This window comes from Curcuma longa, chromosome 7 (assembly GCF_044706935.1).
Source record: "Curcuma longa cultivar G26 ecotype Majalengka, Jawa Barat chromosome 7, ITB_CL_G26_1.1, whole genome shotgun sequence".
NCBI classification, from domain to species: Eukaryota; Viridiplantae; Streptophyta; class Magnoliopsida; order Zingiberales; family Zingiberaceae; genus Curcuma; species Curcuma longa.
This window is the reverse complement of record NC_133867.1, coordinates 7,760,637-7,788,131: the sequence shown is the minus strand read 5'-3', so window position 1 is coordinate 7,788,131 and position 27,495 is coordinate 7,760,637. Positions and strand designations below refer to the sequence as shown.

The 27,495-nt window shown below is 38.0% G+C and overlaps 3 protein-coding genes and 1 pseudogene across 4 annotated transcripts; 3 read left to right on the top strand and 1 right to left on the bottom strand.

The window, feature by feature from the left end:
* Positions 1-3,928: 3,928 nt before the first annotated feature.
* On the top strand, positions 3,929-5,554 carry LOC141832087 (cytochrome P450 89A2-like; annotated as a pseudogene).
* Positions 5,555-7,378: 1,824 nt separating this feature from the next.
* Positions 7,379-9,066, top strand: LOC141831363 (cytochrome P450 89A2-like). The gene has a single exon (XM_074718719.1). The coding sequence runs from the start codon at positions 7,412-7,414 to the stop codon at positions 9,029-9,031; it is 1,620 nt and encodes a 539-aa protein (XP_074574820.1). The 5' UTR covers positions 7,379-7,411; the 3' UTR covers positions 9,032-9,066.
* Positions 9,067-10,984: 1,918 nt separating this feature from the next.
* LOC141832178 (cytochrome P450 89A2-like) lies at positions 10,985-12,795 on the top strand. The gene is given in 3 exon segments (XM_074719667.1): positions 10,985-11,119; positions 11,122-11,878; positions 11,881-12,795. Coding segments are annotated over 3 exon segments (1,593 nt in total). The 5' UTR covers positions 10,985-11,026; the 3' UTR covers positions 12,624-12,795.
* A 763-nt stretch (positions 12,796-13,558) lies between these two features.
* On the bottom strand, positions 13,559-26,160 carry LOC141831632 (protein pleiotropic regulatory locus 1-like). 2 transcript variants are annotated; one of them, XM_074719027.1, is made up of 19 exons: positions 25,827-26,160; positions 25,663-25,737; positions 23,566-23,750; positions 23,393-23,417; positions 23,055-23,169; positions 18,674-18,755; positions 18,516-18,569; positions 16,982-17,066; positions 16,819-16,911; positions 16,197-16,260; positions 16,002-16,087; positions 15,811-15,912; positions 15,606-15,689; positions 14,833-14,893; positions 14,692-14,758; positions 14,523-14,600; positions 14,218-14,282; positions 14,044-14,121; positions 13,559-13,958 (listed from the first exon to the last, which is right to left on the bottom strand). In XM_074719027.1, the coding sequence occupies exons 3-19, from the start codon at positions 23,706-23,708 to the stop codon at positions 13,786-13,788; spliced, it is 1,455 nt and encodes a 484-aa protein (XP_074575128.1). In that variant the 5' UTR covers positions 23,709-23,750; positions 25,663-25,737; positions 25,827-26,160; the 3' UTR covers positions 13,559-13,785. The 2 variants fall into 2 exon arrangements, with proteins under 2 accessions (XP_074575128.1, XP_074575129.1); XM_074719028.1 differs by having other exon boundaries at positions 25,921-26,160.
* Positions 26,161-27,495: the final 1,335 nt, after the last annotated feature.

Sequence of the window (27,495 nt, the reverse complement as noted above, 5' to 3'; positions counted from 1 at the left end):
ATCCTCTGTCTTGTCACCAAGGATCCGCATTTTGTTGACGATTGTCATCGTTCTTGAAAAATATTCTGAAACTGATTCTCCTGATTTCATTCGTAGCATTTCGAACTCTGAACGAAGTGCTTGAAGCTGCTGCCTCTTAGCTCTTGTCGTACCTTGGTACTTCTTTTTCATAGAATCCCAAATATCTTTTGCAGTATCCTTGCAGAGAATGGTTTCTAAGATTGAGCGATCAATAGCTTGGAAAAGATAATTCTTTGCTTTAAGATCTTTTAATTGCTCTTCTGTTAGCTCAGCATCTTCTTTTAATTTTGTTACTCCAGAAATCACGACCGTCCAATATTCTTTGGACCTTAAGAAATTCTCCATGAGCATGCTCCAATGATCATAGTGACCGTCAAAGCGTGGAATTGCAGATTGCACAAAATTACTTTCGGATGCCATTGAAGGAGATAATTTATCACACAAGATAGGAGCAATTTAACAAAACGTCACCCAAAAGGATCACCGCAAGTCTCCAAGTTCTTATTTTGATAATCCCGACTTCTTCTTCTCTCTTACCGGTTCACAACAAGAAATCCTTTCTCTTACCGGTTCACAATAAGAAATCCTTTGGTTCAAGGCAGCAGCAAAGATGCTTTGGCTCAGGGCAGCAGCAAGAAAAAGGTGGCCCACGTGGTGGTGAAATCCTTCTTCCTCTAGTATCTTTATCTCCTTTCGGTCTTTTCTTTTATTTTCTTTCCTTGTTATTTTCTTTCCTTTGGCTCAGGGCAAAAATTAGTGGAACTTGGCCTTCACGTTGTTAATGGTGTTGGAGCCCTCCACCTCGTCCTTCGTGCAGATCTTTGTCAAAACGAACCTTGACTGGCAAGACGTATTCCTTTTGAATGTTGTAATCGGCCAGGGTGCGGCCGTCGTCGAGCTGCTGCAAACAGACGATTAGGGCTGTGGGCGGCGTTCCTCTGCTCCGCGCGGACTCACCAGCCTTGTGAGAACGCCGACCAACCACCAGAGAAGCTGAGGCGGGGTTTGCACTGTGCTTCTTCCCCGCGGCAAGGAGAACTGCGGCGTTTCTCCGCCTGGCCAAGGCTGCGTGTAATCGCGATGGCTTTCCGGGCGTTTCTACAACGAGATCAAGGGCTTGAAGGTGAGGGATCGATTAATGAGAAAGAAATCCCTGTCACAAAGCTGGGAAGGAAAGGAAAAAACGCTGTGCCGTCTGCTTCTTCTCAAGACGGCGCGAGAAAAAACCCTAGACGGCTCTGATACCACTGATACAAAATTAGAGGAGAAAAAGATAAAGGGAAAAACCAACTTATCATTGATACCAAAAACAAGCCTATATATAGGCTTTTACAATAGACCATTTCAACGTGAATAATTAAAAAATAAAAGACTTGGTTAACTAAAAACCCGAACAAATCAAAATAAGATATATTATCTAAATTGGCTTATGGAGGTTCCGCCGACCAATTGGACGAGTACCTGTGGATGGGTGAAACAACTGCCTTTGAATGCTTGTCAAACTTTTGTCAATGTGTGATGCAAATATATGGAGGTGAGTTTTTAAGAAAACCCAATGCAACTGACATCACTCGTTTGCCTGAAATGCATGAACAAAGGCACGGTTTTCCTGGGATGTTAAGAAGTCTTGATTGTATGTATTGGGCCTGGCAAAATTGTCTAGTTGCGTGGAGGACATAGTACACACGAGGTGATCATGGTTAACCAACAATTATGTTAGAAACGGTCGCATTTGTCGATTTGTGGATATGACATACCTTTTTTGGAGTTGCTGGGTCTCGTAATGATATTAATGTGCTTAATAAATCATCTATTTTTAATGACGTCTTGAAAGAAAATGCATCGGCGGTTAATTTTATTGTGAATGGTACACAATATACAAAATGGTACTACCTAACAGATGGTATATATTCGGAATGAACTATTTTCGTCAAGAGTTTTTCTTGCCCCTAAGATCCGAAAAGAATGAAATTTAAGGAAAGACAAGAAGCTGCAAGAAAAGATGTTGAGCGGGCATTTGGGGTGCTCCAAGCTCGTTGGACAATTATAAGAGGTCCAAGGCGACATTGGTTCATGGATAAATGCAAAGAAATCATGTATACATGCATTATTTTATACAACATGATTGTGGAAGACGAAGGTCATGCAATATTGAGTTGGGATCGCGAAGAACAAGATACTATCACAGCGAATCAAGGTTCAACCACCGAATTTGCTGAATACATTCGAAGAAATTCTGAGTTACGTAATATTCATGTGCATCATCAGCTTCATCACGATTTCGTTGAACACACCTGGGAAACATATAGCCGTGATGAGTGAAGGACTAATTATCATCTATAAAATATTTAGTTACTTCAATTTCAAATTTATGAAATATTTGTATTTGTATGTTGTACTATTTCTTATAAACTTTATACATTCTATATTATATTGTTTCTAGTTAAATAAAATAATATTATTATATTAATTTTATTTAATATTAAATTAAAAACTTAGAAATTATAAGTAATTTTATTTAAATATAAATTAATAAAATGACATTGGAATTTATAAATATTTAATTATTGAGATATTTAATTATGATATTTGTATGTGAGATATTTGATAGGTGAGACTCATAAATATTTGATTTGTGGTATATTTCATTGTGAAAACTGAGATATTTGAGGAAAGTGATATTTGATTAATGATATGGATATAGAGACTATAAATATTTGGATGAAATATTCGGTAGCGTTGTGGATGTCCTTAAATAATCAAAGGTCAAAATTTATATATCACATGCATAAAGCAGTTGAATACTGAATTTATTTAGTTTATTATAAATAAAAAAGTGATAAAAGAGAATAAATAAAAAAATAAGATTTAAATTTCAATAGACATGAATATTTTAAAAGTCGACTAATGAATATATAAAAAATTATACTCTGAATTTGAGAATCAAAGAAATAAAATCTTGGTCCTTTGGGATTCATTCGGACACGTGAATTCTTAAAAATAATTTAAAAAAAAAACGAAAAAGAAAATTCCTGAGAGGCGAAGTAAATAAATTCTCTCGATCAATTATATCCCCTGATATTTCCAGGTAGATTCCTTCTCTTCCATCCTCCACAAATCTTTGTCGTAGCCACGTTTTCTTCCAGAAAAATTACGACTTGTAATGAATCGATTAGACACGCCAATAACACTAACCACGTGTAAGACTAATGGCAACAATAAAATTATTAAAAATGTGTATTTACTAACATCTACAAAATGCGACGAAGTATAAGCATAAAATGAAGTAATCAAAGTGCAATATAATTGGAAAATTTCACATACTTTTAAGACCACACCATACGACTGTTGAAAAGTATGCTGTGCGTCCGAGCATTGAAGAGATGGTTAGATTCATTAATAAATTAGCTATTTAAAATTTAAAATTTAATTATGATAAATTTATAAAGATTTTCTCATAGATAACAAAGTCAAAAAAGCTTATATTTACCTTCGGGACATAGTTTGAATTAGGTACGATGGAACAGAATTACTGAAGTACACAAAGATTGAATCTCGACGAAGTTGAGATAATGTCTTTCTCCGTCATAACTAACTGTAACTCCTCGATTTACTTCTTCATAAATAATCATGGAATCGACAGTGTGAAATCGAGAATTCCAATTAAAAAAAGAATATTTATATTTATTAATTTATTTGGATGATCGATTAAAAATTTACGTAAAATAGATCGACAAGCGAATCGGTCGGAAAGGTCTGATATTGGCAAAGAAGGTGTTTTGTCATCTCTGGACGGTTTATCAATTCATGTGGATTTTTTCGGAAACCAAAACCACACACGGACAAAATCGGCTTGATAAATAATAGCAGTCAGTGGCGTGGAATTGGAAAGCAGCAGTATTACGCCATGGATGGCTTCGTGTTCCTCCTCCTCACCCTCTCCCTTGGCCTCGCCGCCAGGTTTCTGCTCTCCTTCCTATCGCCGAGCAAGCGGCGGAAGCAGACGAACCAGAGCTGCGGCGGCGCAGCCCTCAGCTTCCCTCCCGGCCCTCCCTATATCCCTCTCCTCACGCCCATCCTATGGCTCCGCCGCTCCGCGTTCGAAGTCGAGCCCTATCTCCGCCGCCTCCGCCGCAATCACGGCCCCGTCTTCGCGCTCCGAATCACCTCCCTACCGGCCGTCTTCGTCGCCGACCGACGCCTGGCCTACGAGGTGCTCGTCCGCCAGGGCGCCGTCTTCGCTGGCCGCCTATCGACGAACCCGGCCGACCGACTGCTCTCCAGCAACCATCACACTATCAGCTCGGCCTCCTATGGCCCGACGTGGCGCCTCCTCCGCCGAAATCTGACCTCCGGGGTCCTCCATTCCGCCCGCATCCGGCGCTTCGGAGAGTCCCGCAGGTGGGTGCTAGGGATACTCCTGAGGCGGCTGAGATCCCGGGCGGACGCCGACGGTGGCGTCGTGGTGGTCATGGAGAGTTTCCAGCACGCCATGTTCTGCTTGCTCGTGCTCATGTGCTTCGGCGAGAAGTCAGATGAGAAGGCCATCGGAGACATCGAGAGCACGCAGAGGAATCTTTTAAAGTTATTCACCAAGCTTGGCGTCTTCTCCATATTTCCCCAAATCACCAAGATCGTATTCCGGAATCTGTGGAATAGAATGATCGGCATACGCCGTAGGCAAGAGGAGCTCTTCCTTCCTCTGATCCAAGCGCGGAGGGGGTGCAACCGCAGTGCCGGACAAAAAGAAGAAGAAGAAGAAGGGGCTTACTCGTATGTGGATTCGCTGTTGGGAGTTCGGCTCCCGGAGGATGGAGGAGAACGGGAGCTCAACGACAGCGAGATGGTATCCCTCTGCTCCGAGTTCTTGAACGGCGGCACCGACACGACCGTGACCGCGCTGCAGTGGATCATGGCGCAACTGGTGAGGGAGCCGCGGGTACAGCAGAAATCCGTGAGGTAACCGGGGAGAATCACGAGGTGAGCGAGGAGGACGTGCTGCAGAACCGGCTGCCGTACCTGAAGGCGGTGATCCTGGAGGGGCTGCGACGGCACCCGCCCGGCCACTTCGTGCTTCCGCACACCGTGCCGGAGGACGCGGTGTTGGAGGGGCTCCTGATACCTAAAGGCGCGGAGGTCAATTTCACGGTGGCGGAGATAGGGTGGGACGAAGAGGAGTGGACGGCGCCGATGGAGTTCCGGCCGGAGAGGTTCTTGGCCGGCGGGGAAGGCGAGGGGGTGGATCTGACGGGGAGTCGGGAGATCAAGATGATGCCGTTCGGGGCGGGGCGGAGGATATGCCCGGGGATGGCTCTTGCACTGCTACACCTTGAGTACTTCGTGGGGAATCTGGTGAAGCAGTTCGAGTGGAAAGCCGCGGTCGAAGGCGAGGAGGTAGACCTGACAGAGATGCTGGAATTCACCGTCATGATGAAGCATCCCTTGCGAGCTCGGATCACTCCAAGAAATAATATGCAGACGGTCCGTGTCTAGTGTAATTCACTGTGGACTAGTGCTTTGTTGTTTGTTGTTTGTTGTTTGTTGTTGATGATATGCTAATAATGCTGAAGTGCAACCAAATTAAATAGCTTGTAGTAATTATAATAGTTATGAATTAGATCTCCAGCTACAACGTATTTATAAGAATTTTTTTTTAAATGAAAAACGCAATCAAAGGATGTTGGGCATCTGGATTGACCGCCGTATGCGCTTCTCGATTTACCCCAATAGTAGGTAGGAAACTTCCGTGGGACCGAATCGGTCACCCTCAGAGATTGAGTTCATGAGACTGACTGGGATTTATCATTTTTTATAATAATTATAAATTATAATTATAATAATTATAATTTTAAATTATTTAAATAAATAATAATTAAATAATCTATTTCTTAATGATCAATCTATTGAAATAATCATCAAAAAAAAATTCATAGCAAAAGAGTTTGGCATAGAGATATATATCAAATGAGTATTATTATACTTTGATGTTTACGAGAGTTTTAGGTTTTTTAAAATATTTTTTTAATTAAAAGTATTTAACAATTTTTTAAAAATGAAGCGGGCTAAGAGGATAGAAGATACTTTAGAAAAATGCATACACTTTTTGTTAAAATGTCAAAGAAAGGAATTTACGATTTTGCCTAATTTAATTTGGTTAGTATGGTCTACTCAATCCTAGTAACAATAGAATAACATAGCTGAATTGATTACAGAAGAATTGTAAAAGAGAGCACGAGTTTGAATTTCGACGAAGTCGAGATAATATTTTTCTCCATCGTGATTAATTGTAATTTTTTAATTTAACTCCTCATAGATAAAGAAAACCTTTCAAAATAAAATTTTATGTAACACATGCATACCATATTTGAATAGCTAATAAAATTGAATCAGCATTTGGAATTTATTTAGTTTCTTATAAATCAAATTCAAATTTAATCCATGAATATTTTAAAAGTTGAATGAATATCCAAAAATTGTACTCTGAATTTGAGAATCCAAGAAAAAATATTGGTCCTTTGGGATTTATTCGGACACGTGAATTTTTAAAAATAATTTTAAAAAAAATGAAAAAGAAAATTCCTGAGACTCGAAAGTAAATAAATTCACTCGATCAATTATATCCCATGATAGATATTTCCAGGTAGATTCATCCTCCATAAATCTTTGTCGTAGCCACGCTTTCTTCCAGAAACGCCTTCGGCAATTACGACTTGTAATGAACGAATCAGACACGCCAATAACACTAACCACGTGTAAGACTAATGACAACAATAAAATTATTAAAAATATGTATTTACTAATATCTACAAAATGCGACGTAGTATAAGCATAAAATGAAGTAATCAAAGTGCAATATAATTGGAAATTTTCACATACGGTCGTTGAAAATTATTTTGTAAGAGATTTAAGAATGATTTCACATTTTATAATCATCTTTAAAAAATAAATAAATAAATTATAATTAATCATTACATAGAAGATATTATCTTTATTGAGTCTATTTTCATAAATTTATCTGTAATTATGCCAAGAACTCTACTATCTTTTTCTTTTTCTGCAAAAGATGGATCCGTCACCTTAGTGGTCCCACACGATCGGCTTCACGACCATCTATGAGAAGGTAAATCGAGAAACTATAGTTGGTCACGACGCAGGAGAGTTTAGGGTATTGCCTGATTTCGTCAGGATTCAAATTTTTGCCTTCTTCTACACGTCTGTTACATCGTAATCAACTCAGCTGTGCTCCGGAACAAAGAACTCTACTATCTAATGCTATAGAAGGTATTTTGTCACCTCTGAACGGTATATCAATTGATGTGGATTTTTTCGGAAACCGTAACCATACACTGACAAGATTAGCTTGATAAATAATTGCAGTCAGTGGCGTGGAATGGAATCAAGCAGCGCCCCGCCAATGGATGACTTCGTGTTCCTCCTCCTCACCCTCTCCCTTTGCCTCGCCGCCAGGTTTCTGCTCTCCTTCCTATCGCCGAGCAAGCGGGGGAAACAGAGCGCTGGCGGCGCCGCCCTCAGCCTCCCTCCCGGCCCTCCCTATATCCCCCTCCTCACACCCATCCTGTGGCTCCGCCGCTCCGCGTTCGAAGTCGAGCCCTATCTCCGCCGCCTCCGCCACAATCACGGCCCCGTCTTCGCGATCCGAATCACCTCCCGACTGGCCGTCTTCGTCGCCGACCGACGCCTGGCCTACGAGGTGCTCATCCGCCAGGGCGCCGCCTTTGCTGACCGCCCATTGGCGAACCCAGCCAGCAGCGTGATCACCAGCAACCATCATAATATCAGCTCGGCCTCCTATGGCCCGAAGTGGCGCCTCCTCCGCCGAAACCTGACCTCCGGGGTCCTCCATTCCGCCCGCATCCGGCGCTTCGGAGAGTCCCGCAGGTGGGTGCTAGGGATACTCCTGCGGCGGCTGAGAGCCCAGGCTGACGCCGATGGTGGCGTCGTGGTGGTCATGGAGAGTTTCCAGCACGCCATGTTCTGCTTGCTCGTGCTCATGTGCTTCGGCGAGAAGTTAGACGAGAAGGCCATCGGAGATATCGAGAGCACGCAGAGGAATCTTTTAAAGATAGTCCCCAAGCTTAGCGTCTTCGCCATATTTCCCCAAATCACCAAGATCGTATTCCGGAATCTGTGGAATAGACTGATCGGCATACGCCGTAGGCAAGAGGAGCTCTTCCTTCCTCTGATCCAAGCGCGGAGGGGGTGCAACCGCAGTGCCGGACAAAAAGAAGAAGAAGGGGCTTACTCGTATGTGGATTCGCTGTTGGGAGTTCGGCTCCCGGAGGATGGAGGAGAACGGGAGCTCAACGACGGCGAGATGGTATCCCTCTGCTCCGAGTTCATGAGCGGCGGCACCGACACGACCGCGACCGCGCTGCAGTGGATCATGGCGCACCTGGTGAGGGAGCCGCGGGTACAGCAGAAACTATTCGACGAAATCCGTGAGGTAACTGGGGAGAATCACGAGGTGAGCGAGGAGGACGTGCAGCAGAACCGGCTGCCGTACCTGAAGGCGGTGATCCTGGAGGGGCTGCGACGGCACCCGCCCGGCCACTTCGTGCTTCCGCACACCGCGCCGGAGGACGCGGTGTTGGAGGGGCACCTGATACCTAAAGGCGCGGCGGTCAATTTCACGGTGGCGGAGATAGGGTGGGACGAAGAGGAGTGGACTGCGCCGATGGAGTTCCGGCCGGAGAGGTTCTTGGCCGGCGGTGAAGGCGAGGGGGTGGATCTGACGGGGAGTCGGGAGATCAAGATGATGCCGTTCGGGGCGGGGCGGAGGATATGCCCGGGGATGGCCCTCGCACTGCTCCACCTCGAGTACTTCGTGGGGAATCTGGTGAAGCAGTTCGAGTGGAAAGCCGCGGTCGAAGGCGAGGAGGTAGATCTGACAGAGATGCTCGAATTGACGGTCATGATGAAGCATCCCTTGCGAGCTCGGATCACTCCCCGAAACAATACGCTTCCCCGTGGGCCAGTGCTTTCTGGTTGATGATGCTAATAATGTTACGAAGCACAATAAAATTAAACAGCTTTAGTAATTATAATAATTATGAATTATAACTATTATTATAATTATATTTTTAAATTGCTGTTTTAAATAAATAATAATTAAATAATCTATTTCTTAATTACCATTCAATTGAAATAATCATCAAAAAAAATTCATAGCAAAAGAGTTTGGCATAAAGATATATATCAAATGAGTATTATTACACTTTGATGTTTACTAGAGTTTTAGGTTTTTTAAATATTTTTTTAATTAAAAGTATTTAGCAATTTTTAAAAATGAAGCGGGCTAAGAGGATAGAAGATACTTTAGAAAAATGCATACACTTTTTGTTAAAATGTCAAAGAAACGAATTTATGATTTTGACTAGTTTAATTTGGTTAGTATGGTCTACTCAATCCTAGTAACAATAGAATAACATAGCTGAGTTGATTAGAGCAGAATTGTAAAAGAGAACATGAGTTTGAATTTCAATGAAGCTGAGATAATATTCTTTTCCGTTGTAGTTAATTATAATTTTTAAATTTAACTCCTCATATATGAGAAAATATTTCAGAATAAAATTTTATGTAACACATGCATACCATATTTGAATAGCTAATAAAATTGAAACCGCATTCTGAATTTATTTAGTTTCTTATAAATCAAAAAGTGATAAAAGAGAATAAATTAAAAAAAGATTTAAATTTTAATCCATGAATATTTTAAAAGTTGAATGAATATACAAAAATTGTACTCTGAATTTGAGAATCAAAGAAAAAATCTTGGTCCTTTGGGATTTATTCGGACACGTGAATTTTTAAAAATAATTTTTAAAAAAATGAAAAAGAAAATTCCTGAGACTCGAAAGTAAATAAATTCACTCGATCAATTATATCCCATGATAGATATTTCCAGGTAGATTCCTTCTGTTCCATCCTCCACAAATCTTTGTCGTAGCCACGCTTTCTTCCAGAAACGCCTTCGGCAATTACGACTTGTACATGGATTAGACACACTAACAACACTAACCACGTGTAAGACTAATGACAACAATAAAATTATTAAAAATATGTATTTACTAAAAATAATAATAAATTTCAATTAGTCCCATTGACTATTTCTAGAGTGATCAATCATACGAAATTTTCTCCCATCGGCGGAAAGTAGCTCAGTATCCTTTGATTGCACTTTCCATTTGGAGGAAAATTCATATAAATACGTCGTAGCTGGAGATCAAGGGGTGTTTGGTTTAAGATTCCCCAGATGTAAATGTTCAGTTGAGTTCTCAAAATTTGTGCAATGGATATCATATGAGTGTTTGAGTTTAGATGGTGAATGAACATATGGGGTTGGGGTAATGAAAAATTGGGGGTTGGCTAACCTGAAAATTCAAATTACACATCTACACATGTAAAAAATATATAAATTTTTTTTCAAATTTTTAGTAAGGGTAAATAAATAAATATATAGGTGCAGATGACAACCTGGATGTCCTAACGCGACATCATATAATTAATTATTACCGAGAAGATATTATCTTTATTGAGTCTATTTTCATAAATTTATCTGTAATTATGCCAAGAACTCTAATATCTTTTGTAAAAAGATCTGGAATCCGTCACCTTTGCGGCCCCACACGGTATATGCGAGAAGGTAAATCGAGAAACTACAGTTGGTAAATCGTAGAAAGTACATTGTTTAACTTCACCAGGATAAATTCTTATCCTTTTTTACAAGTCTACTGCCGTAACTAATTCAACTATACTTGGGACTAAGAACTCTATCTTCTGTAATTCTGTTAAGTTATAACCTAACTCATTTATGTCCCACGGAGCTTAAAGAACTCTAATATCTGATGCTATAGAAGGTATTTTGTCACCTCTGAACGGTATATCAATTGATGTGGATTTTTTCGGAAACCGTAACCATACACTGACAAGATTAGCTTGATAAATAATTGCAGTCAGTGGCGTGGAATCAAGCAGCGCCCCGCCAATGGATGACTTCGTGTTCCTCCTCCTCACCCTCTCCCTTTGCCTCGCCGCCAGGTTTCTGCTCTCCTTCCTATCGCCGAGCAAGCGGGGGAAACACAGAGCGCTGGCGGCGCCGCCCTCAGCCTCCCTCCCGGCCCTCCCTATATCCCCCTCCTCACACCCATCCTGTGGCTCCGCCGCTCCGCGTTCGAAGTCGAGCCCTATCTCCGCCGCCTCCGCCACAATCACGGCCCCATCTTCGCGATCCGAATCACCTCCCGACCGGCCGTCTTCGTCGCCGACCGACGCCTGGCCTACGAGGTGCTCATCCGCCAGGGCGCCGCCTTTGCTGACCGCCCATTGGCGAACCCAGCCAGCAGCGTGATCAACAGCAACCGTCATAATATCAGCTCGGCCTCCTATGGCCCGAAGTGGCGCCTCCTCCGCCGAAACCTGACCTCCGGGGTCCTCCATTCCGCCCGCATCCGGCGCTTCGGAGAGTCCCGCAGGTGGGTGCTAGGGATACTCCTGCGGCGGCTGAGAGCCCGGGCTGACGCCGACGGTGGCGTCGTGGTGGTCATGGAGAGTTTCCAGCACGCCATGTTCTGCTTGCTCGTGCTCATGTGCTTCGGCGAGAAGTTAGACGAGAAGGCCATCGGAGACATCGAGAGCACGCAGAGGAATCTTTTAAAGATAGTCCCCAAGCTTAACGTCTTCTCCATATTTCCCCAAATCACCAAGATCGTATTCCGGAATCTGTGGAATAGACTGATCGGCATACGCCGTAGGCAAGAGGAGCTCTTCCTTCCTCTGATCCAAGCGCGGAGGGGATGCAACCGCAGTGCCGGACAAAAAGAAGAAGAAGAAGAAGAAGGGGGGCTTACTCGTATGTGGATTCGCTGTTGGGAGTTCGGCTCCCGGAGGATGGAGGAGAACGGGAGCTCAGCGACAGCGAGATGGTATCCCTCTGCTCCGAGTTCATGACCGCCGGCACCGACACGACCGCGACCGCGCTGCAGTGGATCATGGCGCACCTGGTGAGGGAGCCGCGGGTACAGCAGAAACTATTCGACGAAATCCGTGAGGTAACTGGGGAGAATCACGAGGTGAGCGAGGAGGACGTGCAGCAGAACCGGCTGCCGTACCTGAAGGCGGTGATCCTGGAGGGGCTGCGGCGGCACCCGCCCGGCCACTTCGTGCTTCCGCACACCGCGCCGGAGGACGCGGTGTTGGAGGGGCACCTGATACCTAAAGGCGCGGCGGTCAATTTCACGGTGGCGGAGATAGGGTGGGACGAAAAGGAGTGGACGGCGCCGATGGAGTTCCGGCCGGAGAGGTTCTTGGCCGGCGGGGAAGGCGAGGGGGTGGATCTGACGGGGAGTCGGGAGATCAAGATGATGCCGTTCGGGGCGGGGCGGAGGATATGCCCGGGGATGGCTCTCGCACTGCTCCACCTCGAGTACTTCGTGGGGAATCTGGTGAAGCAGTTCGAGTGGAAAGCCGCGGTCGAAGGCGAGGAGGTAGACCTGACAGAGATGCTGGAATTCACCGTCATCATGAAGCATCCCTTGCGAGCTCGGATCACTCCAAGAAACAATATGCAGACTGTCCGTGTCTAGTGGAGTTCACCGTGGGCTTGTGCTTTGTTGTTGGTGGGCTAATAATGTTATAAAGCGTTAAATTAAATAGCTTGTAGTAATTATAATAAATGCCCTTTCGGCCAACAACATTTATCTTGTAGATTTATCTTGTGATAGATGATCGATTATGTATAATTGTTAGAGTGATAAATTTCACCTTATACTATAATTATAATAGTAGTTATGAATTATAATTATATTTTTTTGCTATTTTTAATGTTAATGCTATGATCTTCAATTGCTATTTTAAAAGTATTAATTATAGTATTTGTAGCATTTTTATTTTATATAATTAAAGATGTCATGATTTGTAATTGTTTTATTATGAGTTAGTTCAATTTCTATAATTAATTGTCTAAAGAATTAAAAATACTACACTAAAATTCAACTATGAAGTAATTTAAATTAAATTCACAAATTGTTGTTTATACATTGAGAATTTATAAAAGCAAATCATAAGATATAAATAATTATTATAAAATTCAATGACAGAAAAATTGTCAAACATATATTACAAAAACTAGAATATAGCAAATTTGTTTTTTTAAATTAGGACTATAATTAAAAATCTGAAATAAAATATATTATAAAAAAGAATAATTTTGGAGATTTTTATGTATAAAATAAATAAACCATATTTGATTTAAATAACTTACTTAAGTTTATTACGAAATTTAAAAAATAAAATAAAATTTGTAGTGTTTGATTTAAATTAAGATTTTACAAACATTTATTGCAAAATAAGTATGGACTTCACATTTTTAAAATGGTGCACCTTTTAAAATAATTTTAATGATATAAAAAAGGGAGGTGGTGCCACCTGGACATCTTCAACAACAGCTACGTTAAGAAGGCTAAACGAAGTTTGAGAAAAAAGGTGAAATTAGCAACATCATAAAATGAGGATAGAACAATTTACTGCAAGGCAACCTTGTCCATTTTACTTGTATTACTAGGTCTTCAAAATTCAAATACAAGAAAAACATAATTGACCAGTTCTAGGTAAATGCTAACAACAGAGAGCAGAAAGATTAAAAGAACTGGGTTTGAATCAGCTCAGCATGAACTGATAATAATATAGTTTACCTTCCATGGTCACCCAGCAATTCAAACTGATCGAAGCCATTGGGCAATGGCAGAATTAGTATCTACGGAACTCTTTTGGCGGCTTGAAGTTGATAGGATGGGTTTCTGGAGTTGCACTTGTATCTTCTTTCCACATCTTAATAGTTTTGTCAGCTTCACACGTAACAAGTCTTGACCCACTTATATCATAAGAAAGAGCATAAATGCATGCTTCACTGTCCAGGGAACCTGAAGGAAACAAGGAAAATCGTCAGGAAACTAATGAACATCCGAAGTAAACGAAAGTTCGCAAGTGAAGATTAATCAAACCAACCTGGCTGGACAATGGTCTGAGCCTGCTGGAAGTTGTGGCCACTTTTCCAATCCCAGAACCAAAGGCTTCCGTTGTCGCCTTCAGAAAAGAGGAGACAAGTTAGTTTCAAAATGTTGATTATATTAAGATTCTCAACAGTAAGTGCAAGACCCGTAAGGAACACAACTAACATACCTGCAGTGGCCAGAATACCATCTTCGTTAACTGCCATCGAATTTATTATTGTTTTCTGCTGGGACCTGGATAAAACATGTTTCATAAAAAGCCATTTTAGAGGTGAATCTAATGCTACTCTTTGTAATTTTTACCGAAACGAGTAAAATCATACAAAGTGCAAGATGTTTCTCACGGCTTCATAGATTAAGCCAAACCAAAATGGACAAGGTTTCATAAATAATATTGTTTTAGGGCTTTGTTTTCAGATATATTGCAACCACTGATTCATCACTAAAATGGAAGATTGAAGAGAAAATACTAACAGCATATTGTGAAGAAATTCGCCTTTTGGAAGGTTAAACTTTTTTATATTGTCTGCTGAAGCAGATGCAAAACTTCTCCTGGATTAAGGAAAGCAAGTTATTTAGCTGATTTAAAATCGCAGTTGCAACATAAATGTGGTTAACAGAGCCACAATTAACAAAGCCTTACTCTTTTGGATGTAATGCCATCGCACGAACAGATTTCTTGTGGTGGGTCAGTGTTGTCATTGTTTTTCCTGCAATTGGAAAATTTCCTTTTGAGAACCAATAGATAGCTCAAGGGACTTAAGACTTGAGCAAAGACTATTACCAGCTACAAGATCCCAGAACTTAATAGTACTATCATGGGAACCAGTTACAACTTGCGGATCCTGAAACATAAAAATGTCCAAAGCATCCAAATGAGTAGATTCAACTCTAGAAAAATAGTTGAAAAACAAAACCCATACCATTATTAAATAGGAAACAGGAATAGGAAATTCAAGTATCATTTGAAGCCTTAAAAGTCTAAAACGATCTCTATCAGTCTTTTTCAACACAAAATTTACCCCTCTGAATCAAAACTTAAGCATTAACAAACCTCAAAATCATATAAGACAATTACCATTATTTTAAATGGAGAATTTCTATTTTACCCTTCAAAATTTGTCCCTTTGTTAAGCCAAATGCCCCCTCATGTTTTTTTGTCAAAATGTCATCTAGTCTTTCACCTTTGTTTTCAGGAAGCACCCTTAGTGACTAAGTATTGCCAAGGTATCAAACACTTCATTAAACATAATCAATTCCCCCCACCCTTATTAGTGTTTTTGTAAAGTAGGGATGAAGTGATTAGGGATTGTAAAATACGGCGTAAGTTGACAATATTCAAATTTTGGGAAGTTTGGCAACAAAAATACCAGAGGAGAATTTGAAACAATTTGATTATAGAATTCTGAGAGACATTTTTTGCAAAGAAAAAGAGTTGGCCAAAGTAAAGGACACATAGATCTCTTACCAAAAAACTGTAGTTAATGAATCCTTTCTTAACAATCAAGATTTAAAAAACTTATTATCGACACATTTACCAATCAAAGACTTACATACCGTTGGCCGAGCAAAAACTGAACAAACAGTGTTATCATGACCAGAGAGAGCCATAACCATTGCCTTCGAACGAATGTCCCAAACCTAATAAAATGAAATACAGATCTCAAATATGTCGTTGAAATAAGAAAACCTTCAACTGAAATGAAACCAACTTATGAACCACCAAATAAATTCACATGTCTTAGAGTCATTCTTGTCATACCCGGCAAACAGAATCCCGTCCACCTGTTAGCAGCACATCAATAGTTGGATGAAGAGCTAAGCAATATACACCACTCAAATGTCCATGATAAGACCTGATAACCTTTTGCAAAATTAAAGGTAGAAAACATATTAGAGACTTCCAGCAGATTAGAATCCCACATAAACAAAGCACAAGCAAAAAAGCAAAACCTTATTTTGTTCAAGATCCCAACATTTAACTTGCTTGTCATCACCAGCAGAGAATAAATAAGTGTGCTTTTGACTGACAGCAAGTCCTAGTCACCCAAGGAGATTAACATCAACACCATGCAACTTGTAGACAAATAATCACAACAAAATAAATAATAAAAGGCACACAAAAACAAAAATATATCAATCAACTACCGCGAATTTGTTCGATATGTCCAGTTAGAGTTAACTTCAATCTCCCAGATGCAACATCCCATATCTTAAAAAAGGCAAACAAATCAAATATACAAATGAGAATTTGTTTTTAAATCAGATATAAAACTATGACATGGAAAAAAATATTGAAAGACAGCGAAGAGAAGACTTTCACAAGTGATAAAATGACTTATTCCGAGGGACTAAAAGAAATTGTAAATGCAGATATTCTCAGAGTACTTTAGTTTAAAACTGGGATATAGCACTCAACATAGTGCTATATTGTGACTAATGTGTGTGTGTGTGACTAATGTATTTTAATTCACATTTAATTGTGTTAGATACAGTTTTATTATATATATAAAATTCGGAGTCTTAATTACACTAGAAGTCTCTTTTAGCTAGCACAGAGTTTTGCAGTGAGAACTGAATTTGGAATCGTCTACCAGTCCCAGGTAGGATTTTCTTTGAAAATAAGAATTTTCAAAAAGGATTATAATGCAGTGTCAATGTAGGTAAAGTCTAGATAGTGAGCCCAAAAAATAAATGAGAAATCTAATCAATGTAATCAACTAAAAATATATGAGATACAAGCTAAGGACAACAACAAATGGAAAGGAACCTTTATCGTCCTATCAGCGGAACCAGTACAGAACCATGTGTTGCTGGGATCAAATGCAATGGAACGAACCCATCCCAAGTGGCCACTGATGACCTGAACCAATTGATCAACAAAATTAAATTCAAGAAAAGATCAGACTTGTTCTGCTGACAAAAAAGCGCACCCTATAATTCTTCCAAGGAGGATGCCATGAGGGACGAGGCCACCTACTTGGAATCCTTTCCATCAGAGCAGATGTAGAGTGATATCTGAAAGAAAATGTGTGGAATATGAAATACAATTTACAGAACAGGAGCTCCATGCATTTGTTTGAAATAACTAACTTTTAGTTTTGACCATCATGCTTCATAAAAATGCCTAATTTAATGAATAAAATCTTATCTTTTAGTATAAAGGCAACTTGAGTTTCAAGGTTTGTCAATATTATTTTTGTGCAGAAAAACAAAACGTGCACAGGTTAGCATTTTGGTGTGCACTCGGCTTGGTTTGCCAAACGTTAAGCAGCAAAAAGGAAATGCAGGAAGAAGTGATCACAATCTGTTGAGAAAATTGCAGCAGGAAAGGATATTCCTAGACTCTAATTGGAAAGTTCTACAAAATTGTGATGCAAATGCATAGGGCAAAGGTAGCAATAAGAGAAATATTATCATTTACTTCATCCTATGTGCTCCTAAAAGTAAGATAAAATGTTAATTGAAGTATAATTGAACTAATTTATTTATATATATATATATATATATATATATATATCAATACTACTTTTAGAAATTATAGACTTAAATCATCATGTCTTTCTTAAGAGAACTGTCAAGTTTGTGTGACTGTCTGCTGGTGAGAAAGCTAGTAGCACAACATGAACTTCCTGCTTTATTTGAGACAGCTACCGTGAATGCGCTGAGACAGCAAATAAAGCATGCATACCAGTGAAGAAAGATAACAAGAGCCGAATGGAGCAAGGCACATTTGCACATGCAACGTGTTCATTGATAACAAAAAAATCTTAAATGGGGTATTTGTCATGCCAAAACTAGCCAAACAACACAAGCAATGGATCAAGCATCTAGGACATCTCGATTGCACTGGGCAAGCATTGGTCCACTAGCTTTTTGCCTAAAATGGTGCAATCAAGAACTAGGTTGACAGCTTGAGATGGCATTGTGCACTGCTTAAGTTACAGCAGCACAATCTATCAAGGGAAAAGTGAACTAGACTTGAGTGAAATCTCAGTAAGATCTCAGTTGATTCTGTAAGAAATTGGCCATATCACCTATCTCTCCATATATTGACCTACTGTGATGGTTTTTGCTAGAATCAATGTTATTCTAGTGTACCTAAGAGACCTACCTTTAGGTCATTGACTTCTTTACAATATCGAGTCGGTATATATCAATTTTGATCCAACTTGGTCGATGTTAGATTGGTCAATTTTGATAACCATGGTTCATCTACCTATGCCAGACATAACTCAAGTTAGGTAAGGAACAAACTTGATTAGTTTTTGACAAGTTAAACAGGATCAAGTTGGCTTGAAAAGAGTTACTTCAAGTTGAACACAGCCAAGACATCTGAACTTCAAAGGCACATGCATGTCTATTTTGTATCTGCTTTAGCTGTATCAGCGTGTTTGATTAGCCGAAATACAAATTAGATAAATTTTGTAAATTGTGTCTTTATTGCAATTGAAAGAAGAATATAACCTGTCCGTAGTTGAAACTAAAACCCCTGTATTTCTGCTTGCAGTACCAATCTCACTGTAGAGAGAAAACAAATGCAGATACCTAGTTAGCTATTACCAAATGTCCCAGACACAAAATTAATCAATGAGCAATAAGAGATAGTAAGATGGCAAACTTACGGTCCTTTTGGTATCATGGTAGGTGCAGGAATAACAGCACCTTGGTTCCCATCATTTCGAGAAGCCTTGACTTCTTGGCCTCCTGTAAGAATCAACATTAGAGTTATCATAAATTGTCTCCTGTGAGAATCAACATTTGAATTATCATAAAGGAAAACAAAACATAGAGCATTCTGCATCAAAACATTGCACAAATATCAAGAAAACGTGGAGCATAAATGTTTTTGAGTCAATTGCATAATAAAGAACACCCAAAGGGAACAAAACTTGATTGTAGTGAACGTACAAGAAAGACGCACATAATCTTTATGCAATTATAAAAAAAACACACTTGGTTCTAAACAACAACAGGATGTCGGAGAGAAATTAACACTTCAATGATGGGCTAAAATATGATGATTCCCATCAGAACATTGCACAAAAATCAAGAAAACATGAAGAGAATAAATGCTAGGGAACGTCTGATAGAAATGGAAGTTACTTGAGATAAACATGTAAAACCAAGAAGGAACATTCTATTGTATATGTGATATCAGAGAACGGAATTAAGTATTTGCTTCTTAAAGTTTGTCACAAGAGAATAATAGGTAAATCTACACTTAGTTACTCAACCAATTAACCAAGATCTAATAGTAAGACTGGCCAACTCTAGAGTGCTAAGGTGTAAATCTGATTATGGAATCTTGCGGTCAAAAAAATTCATGATCTAGCTGACATCAAGGATTTTTAATGCCTTGGGATGTGTACGTGGATAAGAACCATAACTGACTTTTGAGGTAGGGACGAAGATGACTAGTACAAACAAGGAACCAAATACACAAGGAAGAACAGCAGTCTCATTTTCTTTGGAAAAGAAGATGGAACAGAGCAGGGTCGAGCGATGGATATGAAAACAGCTCAATATGGTGATCCTACCAAAAATTGGTTGGCAGCTTTTACCCAGTACCAAACATTATGTCATCTTGTTTGGTAAAAAAGAACACAGAATAGATAATGATTAGGTCACTGTTAGAAAAAAAAAAAAAAAAAAAAAAAGAAGCTCAATACTGTTTCCCTACCGAAATTGGTCGACAATTCTTAGTATCAAAAATAAAATTTCCACAAATAGGTTGCCTGAACTAATTCATAATCCATGACTTCCAAGTTCAACTGGTAGTGTCTAACAGTACAATGAAAATATCTGAGAATTTAATGCCTACTGAAAATAACAAATAAAGAGCATTAAGAAAGATAATACAACAACAACAACCAAATCTTATCTCATTACGTGGAGTCGGCTATATGAATCCTTCTACGTCATTGGATTATATTCCCTAATATATCATAATTTATATTTAAATAAATTTTATCTTGTTTTATTATTGCTAACTAAGTTTTTTTGTCTTTCTCTTCCTCGTTTGATGTGCACATTTATCATAATTTCACATCGTCTAATTGGAGCATCTATTGGTCGTCTACGTACATGTCTATATCATCTTAAACGTATTTCCTTGAATTTTCCCTCAATAGGTACAACTCTAACTTTCTCTAATATTTTCATTTCTTACCTTATCCATTTTTGTATATCTACAAATTCACCTTAACATCTCCATCTCTATAACTTTCATCTTCTGCTTCTGTGTTTGTGTCATAGTCCAACATTCAACTTTTAGTCCAACATTCAACTCCATATAATATTGCTGGTCTAATCGTCGTTTTGTAAAATTTTCCTTTAAGTTTTAAAAATATTTTATGATCATAAAGAACACCTGACGCTCTCTTCCAATTCAATCATCCCGCTTGTATTCTATGTAAGACATCTCTCTCAATCCCTCTATCCTTTTATAAAAATGATCTTAAATACTTAAACTCTCCATTACAAATAACTCATTGTCTCCTATCTTAACAATTGTCTCATTACGTCCAATATTACTAAATTTAAATTTTATATATTTTGTCTTTACTCTACTAAGCTTAAAATCTTTCACTTCTAGCATTTCCTGCCAAAATTCGAGTTTAGCATTTACTCGTTCACGTGTTTCATCTACCAAAACAATATCATCTGCAAATAACATGCAGTGTGATACTATATCTTGAATGTGTCCAGTAAATTCATCCATGATTAATGTAAAAAGATAAAGACTTAAAATTAATATTTGATATAATCCTATCTTTATAGATTACGTTTCGATTAATTCGCCTGAAGTCTTCACTTATATCATTACATTCTCATACATATTCTTAATTAATTCAATATACGTTATGTTAGCACCTCTCTTTTTAGAATTCTCCATATATTTTCCCTTGGGACTTTATCATAAATTTTTTCTAAGTCGACAAATACGATATGTAAGTGTTGCTTCTGTTTAAATTAATTGTCTGAGAAGATGTATAACTTCTATTGTTGACCTTCTTGACATAAATCCAAAATGATTTTCAATCCCCGTAGTCTCCTTTTTTTAATTTTTTTCTATTACTCTTTGTTAAAATTTCATGGTATGACTCATTAGTTTAATACACATATAGTTTGCACACTTTTGTATATCTCCTTTATTTTTATAAAAGGGAATTAGTATACTTACCCTCCACTGATCGAATATTTTTTTAATTTTTAATATCAAATTTAATAACTTTGTAAATCATTCAATCCCTTGTTTCCCTTTGACACTTTCATACCTCTATTAGAACATCTGGTCCAACTGTTTTTCTATTTTGCATCTTATTTGAAGCTTATTCTACTTTTAGAGTTTGAATTCTACAATAACAATTTAAATTTCTAAACTCATTTGACCTAATTAAATTACCTAAGTTAAATTGGTCACCTAAACTTTTGTTAAAAAAATTGATGAAAATACATCTTCCATCACTATTTTATTTCTTTATCATTTATTAGTATTCTATTGCATTCATCTTTAATATATCTCATTTGACTAAGATCTCTTATATTCCTCTATCTCTCTCGCTTTAACTACATTGTAAATGTCTCTTTCCCCTTCTTTTATATCTAATTTTCGATATAAATGTTCAAAAGTTTCATTCTTAACTTCATTCGTTACTTTCTTGATCTCTTTCTTGACTACTGTATATTTTTAAAAATTTTCCTAGTTATTACAAGTATATAATACCTTATAAGCTCTTCATTTTTCTTACACTTTCTCTTATACTTTCTCATTCCATCACCAAGATTTTTTACTTGATGGTGCATATCCTTTTAACTCACCAAGTACACTTTTAGCTACTATTTTCAACTTTGATATCATTTTATCTCATATCGTATTTAAATCGTCATATATTTCTCTTAATACTTATACTCCTATCCTTTTCTTAAATATGTTTTGTTTCCCATCCTTTAACTTCCACCACTTAATTCTAAAAGTCATGTATATTTTTCTTTTATTGATACTATACTTGAGTATATATCCAACACCACTAATCTATGTTGAATAACTAAGTTTTCTTCAGGGATGACATAATCTTTACAAATCTTTCTATTCGTCTTTCTAACCATAAGAAAGTTAATTTGTGATTTATTATTTCCACTTTTGAATGTGACCAAGTATTTTTCTCTTTTCTTAAAAAATGTATTAGCTAGTATAAGTTCATATAATATCACAAAATCTAATATAGTTTTTCCTTCTTCATTTCTATTCCAAACTCATAACCTTCATGCACTCTATCATATTCCTCATTTTTCACTCATACATGTTCATTTAGATCTCCTCCTATTAAAACCATTTCGATTGCCAATTCATCTAGGTCATTCCAAAATATAGATTTGGTGTGTTCATCTAATTTTACTTGAAGTGCATATATATTAATTACATTAATAATTTCTTTCGTCACCACTATCTTGAGAGTTATAATCATATCCCTTTTCTAACTACTTCATCCTTTAGTAAATTATCAACAACAATACTTACACCATTTTCGAATTTTCTATCATCTTTGTCTTCTCTATCTATTTTGTCTCTTGCACACACAAAATATTAATTATTCTCCTAATCATCGTATCTATTACTTCCATTGTTTTACCAGTGAGTATTCTTAGATTTCATGTTATAAATCTTAGACAATTAGATTTTCTATAATATTTTATTGTTACCCAACCTATGGTGCAAGAATTCTTATATATTTAACACTACATCCGAATTCTCATGAAGTGTAGCGATCCTTGCCAAAAAGTTACAGTCGAACCCTGCAACACGTTCCTTACGGGGAACATCCTAGCATTAGCATAATAGTTTGATGAATCCATTCATTGAATATTTACTTGTAAGTCCATGTTGACTGACATCCTAACGCGTAACCCTTGCACTAAGAAAGATAATAACGAATAATAATAAAGACACAGATAATCTGGCATACAAATTGATAGCTAAAAACAAAATATTCAAAAAGGTACCTAGGGGAACTAATGCAGTCGACATTGAACCTTGATCCCCTTTTTCCTGTGCCTTGTTCTGCTTTCCAGCTTGCTGGCCAGACAAGTTTGCTACTGATCCATATTCAGCTTGCAGCTTGGGGTTCCAAAAGTATGTAACATCATGGATAAGATAGGAATTAATCACAAAACTTCTCTCTAGATGGAAAAAATAATCCAAAAATGTCTCTTTCTCAGTTTGTCCACATGTATCACTGTGTTATTTTTCCTTTTAAGATAGCAGAATTGGAACTGGAAATCAAAATACTTGTAGCTTTCGGATCAGAAATACAGATATAAATGAAGATGTAGACACCAACCTTGTAGCTAACACGAATCCTCTTGCTGCAATGTGAAGGGGAAGAGGATACAATCAAATCAAGCAAAAAAAGTACAAAAAAACAGAGTAGTTAACAATGGAATTAGTATAACAAACTCAAGGAAACAGAATCAGAATAAGGGAATTAAGGTTACAGTTGAGGTTAGGATTTACCTCTCTAGATCAGAGGGAGGAGGATGGCCATGCATTGGGGAGAAGAGGTCCAGAGCACGCTTCAGAGACTTGAAGCTAAGCTTCTTAAGAGACTGTGGCTCCACCGGGAGGTCCATTACTGCTACTGAATCGGTAACTGCCATCACACTCAACAGGGCTACCTGTCCTCAACTTCCTTTCAACAACTGGGTTAATCAGCATACAACCCAATTAGTATATAATACCCATAGTAATAAATCAGTAAAAGAGAAGAACAATAAAGTAAATCAGTAACTCAAGTACTATCCAAATATGACATCAAATCAAACATAGCTGATCGCATACCATGATCGACCAAAGTTAACCGCATGACCACCTTATGTCAATAGAAAACCTTTTATCTATCCCCTTGTCTCCACCATGGTAATAAAATTTGAGATATGGCTTCTCTCAAACACACATTATCCATTGAAGAATGTCAGCACCATTATTATCACTAGTTGGTATTGGCTGGTTTCTTTAAGTGGGACTATTCATTGCAAGACTACAATAATTGCCAATTGATATTAAAGCTCAGAAGACCTGCCAGTTAACAGCAGCTATGAATTTTGCTCACTTGTATGAGAATATTTTGTGAATGTCTAGACCAGAGAATTATCACTTGACATACTTCTCCTAGGGATCAAATGTGAATTAAATGGTTTACCTCCTAGGGGATGGCAGAACAGCAAATGAAAGGGCTTTGTTTGCTTGTGATGATATTTATTCTGAAGGCAATTGGTGTAAGAGATCACTTTGGTTAAGAATAATTGGTGATGAAACCCAAAAAAAAACAGATCATGCGGTGATGCTTGAGATTTCATTAAAAATCAGTGGTTTAAAGCAATCACAAATCATGCAACTTTCAGTGAAAATTAGTGAAATTCAAGCTCAAATTTTGATTGGTTCCAAAAGCATACATTACTTAATGAATGTTGCGATTATTGCTCAGTTACAGATTCCAATTCAAGCAGCAGTGTGTTTGTCACTGTGGCAAATGGAGAACTTATCTCCTGAATTGGTGTCTGAAATGGGGTACAAGTTATGCTGAGAAGGGAAGATACCTGTGCTGATTTATATCATTAGATTCAATATGCTTACTGATTTCAACAGCATACTTGTGTGCATTGGCTCTTCACTCTTGGTCCCATCAGATGGGATTTTATGATTCAAGGGTGCAAGCTCAGATTCAAGGGTGTTCAGTCAAAGTGTTACTGCTCCACCATGCAGATTACATTCAATTTCAAAAAGTTCTAATCTTGAAGAAGACTTAACAAACCTGCTTGAATTGTTTTTCTTTGCTATTTGAGGAACCACAAGGTTTGTGACCACTATATAGCCATAAACATTACATATTGCTGGGATCTAATACAGGTTCTCCAGCCATTTGGTCATACAGATATCCATACTTGCATAACAGATAAAATTGAAAACAGTGTGAACCAGTGTATAAAAGATAACAACCTACCACTTCTCCCTTCTCTTCTCCTGTTTTATTAGCTATAAAGCAACACAAATCATGAAGGTTTTGTGTCAACTCTCATGCTTTCAATGCCATTACCATTAAAGATAAATTTCCTATACCAGTTGTGGATGAGTTGATTGATGAATTGCATGGTGAAAATTCATATGTGGCTGAATGATATTGAGAATAGAGGTACACTAATCTCAACTATATTCTCCCTCAAGCAACCTCTAACCCGATTCAACCTTGCATCTTGACTCTCAAGATACAATGACAAGATTAGCCAATCTCACCACCTCACCAGCACACCAAACAATCTCGACCCTTACACCATACATTACCCAAATTCCTCAACTAAAACATCCATCCTCAATGCACTAACGACCATTCCCTACCAACCTCTTTCATCGAGTATTCATTGACTCAACCACTTCCAAGAAATACAAGGATTCCACTATATTCCCTTAAACCACTCAATGTGTTGGCTTTGAGTGCCGCTAACCCCATCATCTGTCGGATCAGTTGCCCAATTCTCTAATCCACCTCCGAAAACACTCCTGATTTCCTTGTGACATTTTTCTACAGCGTTTCAAAGAAAAGGAAGAGAAACATACCAACACATGAACTCTGCAGGAGTAAGTAAAAACTCCTTCGCTGCTGCACGACGATCCTCGCTCACTCGGGAGCCGCTGGAAATAAAAAACAGCAATAGAAACATCAAATTTTACCATTAAAAAACACTCAAAACTGCAATATTACACTAACGCATAAAGCTTACGCTATCAACAAAGCTGCGATGCGAGAATAAGAGAAAGTGGATCTAGGGTTATTGCTACGCACACACGAGAAGAGGGGGCAAGGGCTAGCGTTACCGCTAAAATGGTAAAGTAGAAATAGAAAGCGCGATGGAGGAGGTTTTCCGCTGCTCTGATGCTGCACACAGGGAAGAGGATTGGCCAGAGAGACGGCGGCTTCGAGCGGTTGTGAGCAACGAAGAACTATGGAGCGAGAGGGAAAAGTCTCTGTGGTTCCTACGACGGATCGGGCAGGAAGGAGGCAATACTCCGCCGCTGCTGGAGGGTGAGGGACGGCGGTGGTGGAGGCGGCGTGATGGAGGGGATCGCGAAGAAAACAACCAGATTCTCCAATCTGGTTGTTTAAATCTTGGCCGTTTACTTGTTAACGGTTGAGATTTACTAGAAACTGAATGTGCCGTCCACAGTTCATGAATATGAATATTTATTTATATTTATTTAAAGTGTGAACCAATTTGATGCGATTTGAAATTTATTTATATTTATTTAATACGATCAATAAATTTGAAAATCTTGAATATGAATATTTATTAATATTTAAAAATAATTTTTATAAATAATATTTAAAAATAACATTCAAGAACAATGTTTATAAATCATATTAATCAATAAAATTTTTATTATTATAATAAATAAATTTATATTATTAAATTTAATAATTAATCAAATAAATTTAAAATGTAAAAATTTTACCCATTCAAACAAGTTTAAATTTAAAATTTGATAATATTTAAACAAACTAAACTAAGTTCAAATCAAATTTAAATAAATTCAAATTTATAAAAAAAATAAATTAAATTTAAATAATCATTTCAATAATTTAATTTTATCTTATTAAATAAATTTAAACGTCATAAAACTTATTTAACTTAGTTACTTTAGGACGTTAAATATCCTTTTAACTAAAATGGCACTAAGGCAGTTAAAAGGAAACGGAAAAATCTATTCTGATTAGAGAAATAGCTAGAAAAAAAGATTAGGCTTACCGGAGAAGACGCGTGGAGCCATTTAGGGTTGGTGGAGAAGACACGCCGCAGAGTCGTTCAGGATTTTTGGAGAAGAGGCGTTGTGCGTATCGCCGTGCCTGCGTGTGTGTGTGTGTGTGTGTGTGTGTGTGTGTGTGTGTGTGTGTGTGTGTGTGTGTGTGAGCGTCGATCGATGGAAAAAAAAAAAACACCACCGTTTAGGGTAGCCAGATAAAAAGAAATAGGGGTGAGCAAAAAATTTAAACCGAATAAACCGATCAAACTGCACCGAATTAAGTTATTTTGGAAGTTCGATTATTTTTTTAAAAAAATCCGTTAATTCGGTTCGGTTTCGATTTTAAAATTTCTTATTCGATTAAACTGAATAAACCGAATTAATCAAATTAAAAAAAATAATTTATAAATTTTAAGTAAATAAATTTATAAATCCCTAATTCATTAGTAAAATTTTTATAATATTTAAAAAAATCGATTACTTCGGTTAATTCGGTCGAAAATCAAATTAACCAATAAAATATCAGTTCGATTTGTTCGATTTTTATTAGAAAATTTGGTCGGTTTGATTGGTTAAACAAATCAATTTATTCAATTTTCGATTAATTCGGTTCGATTTTAACCGAATACTCACCCCTAAAAAGAAACGAAG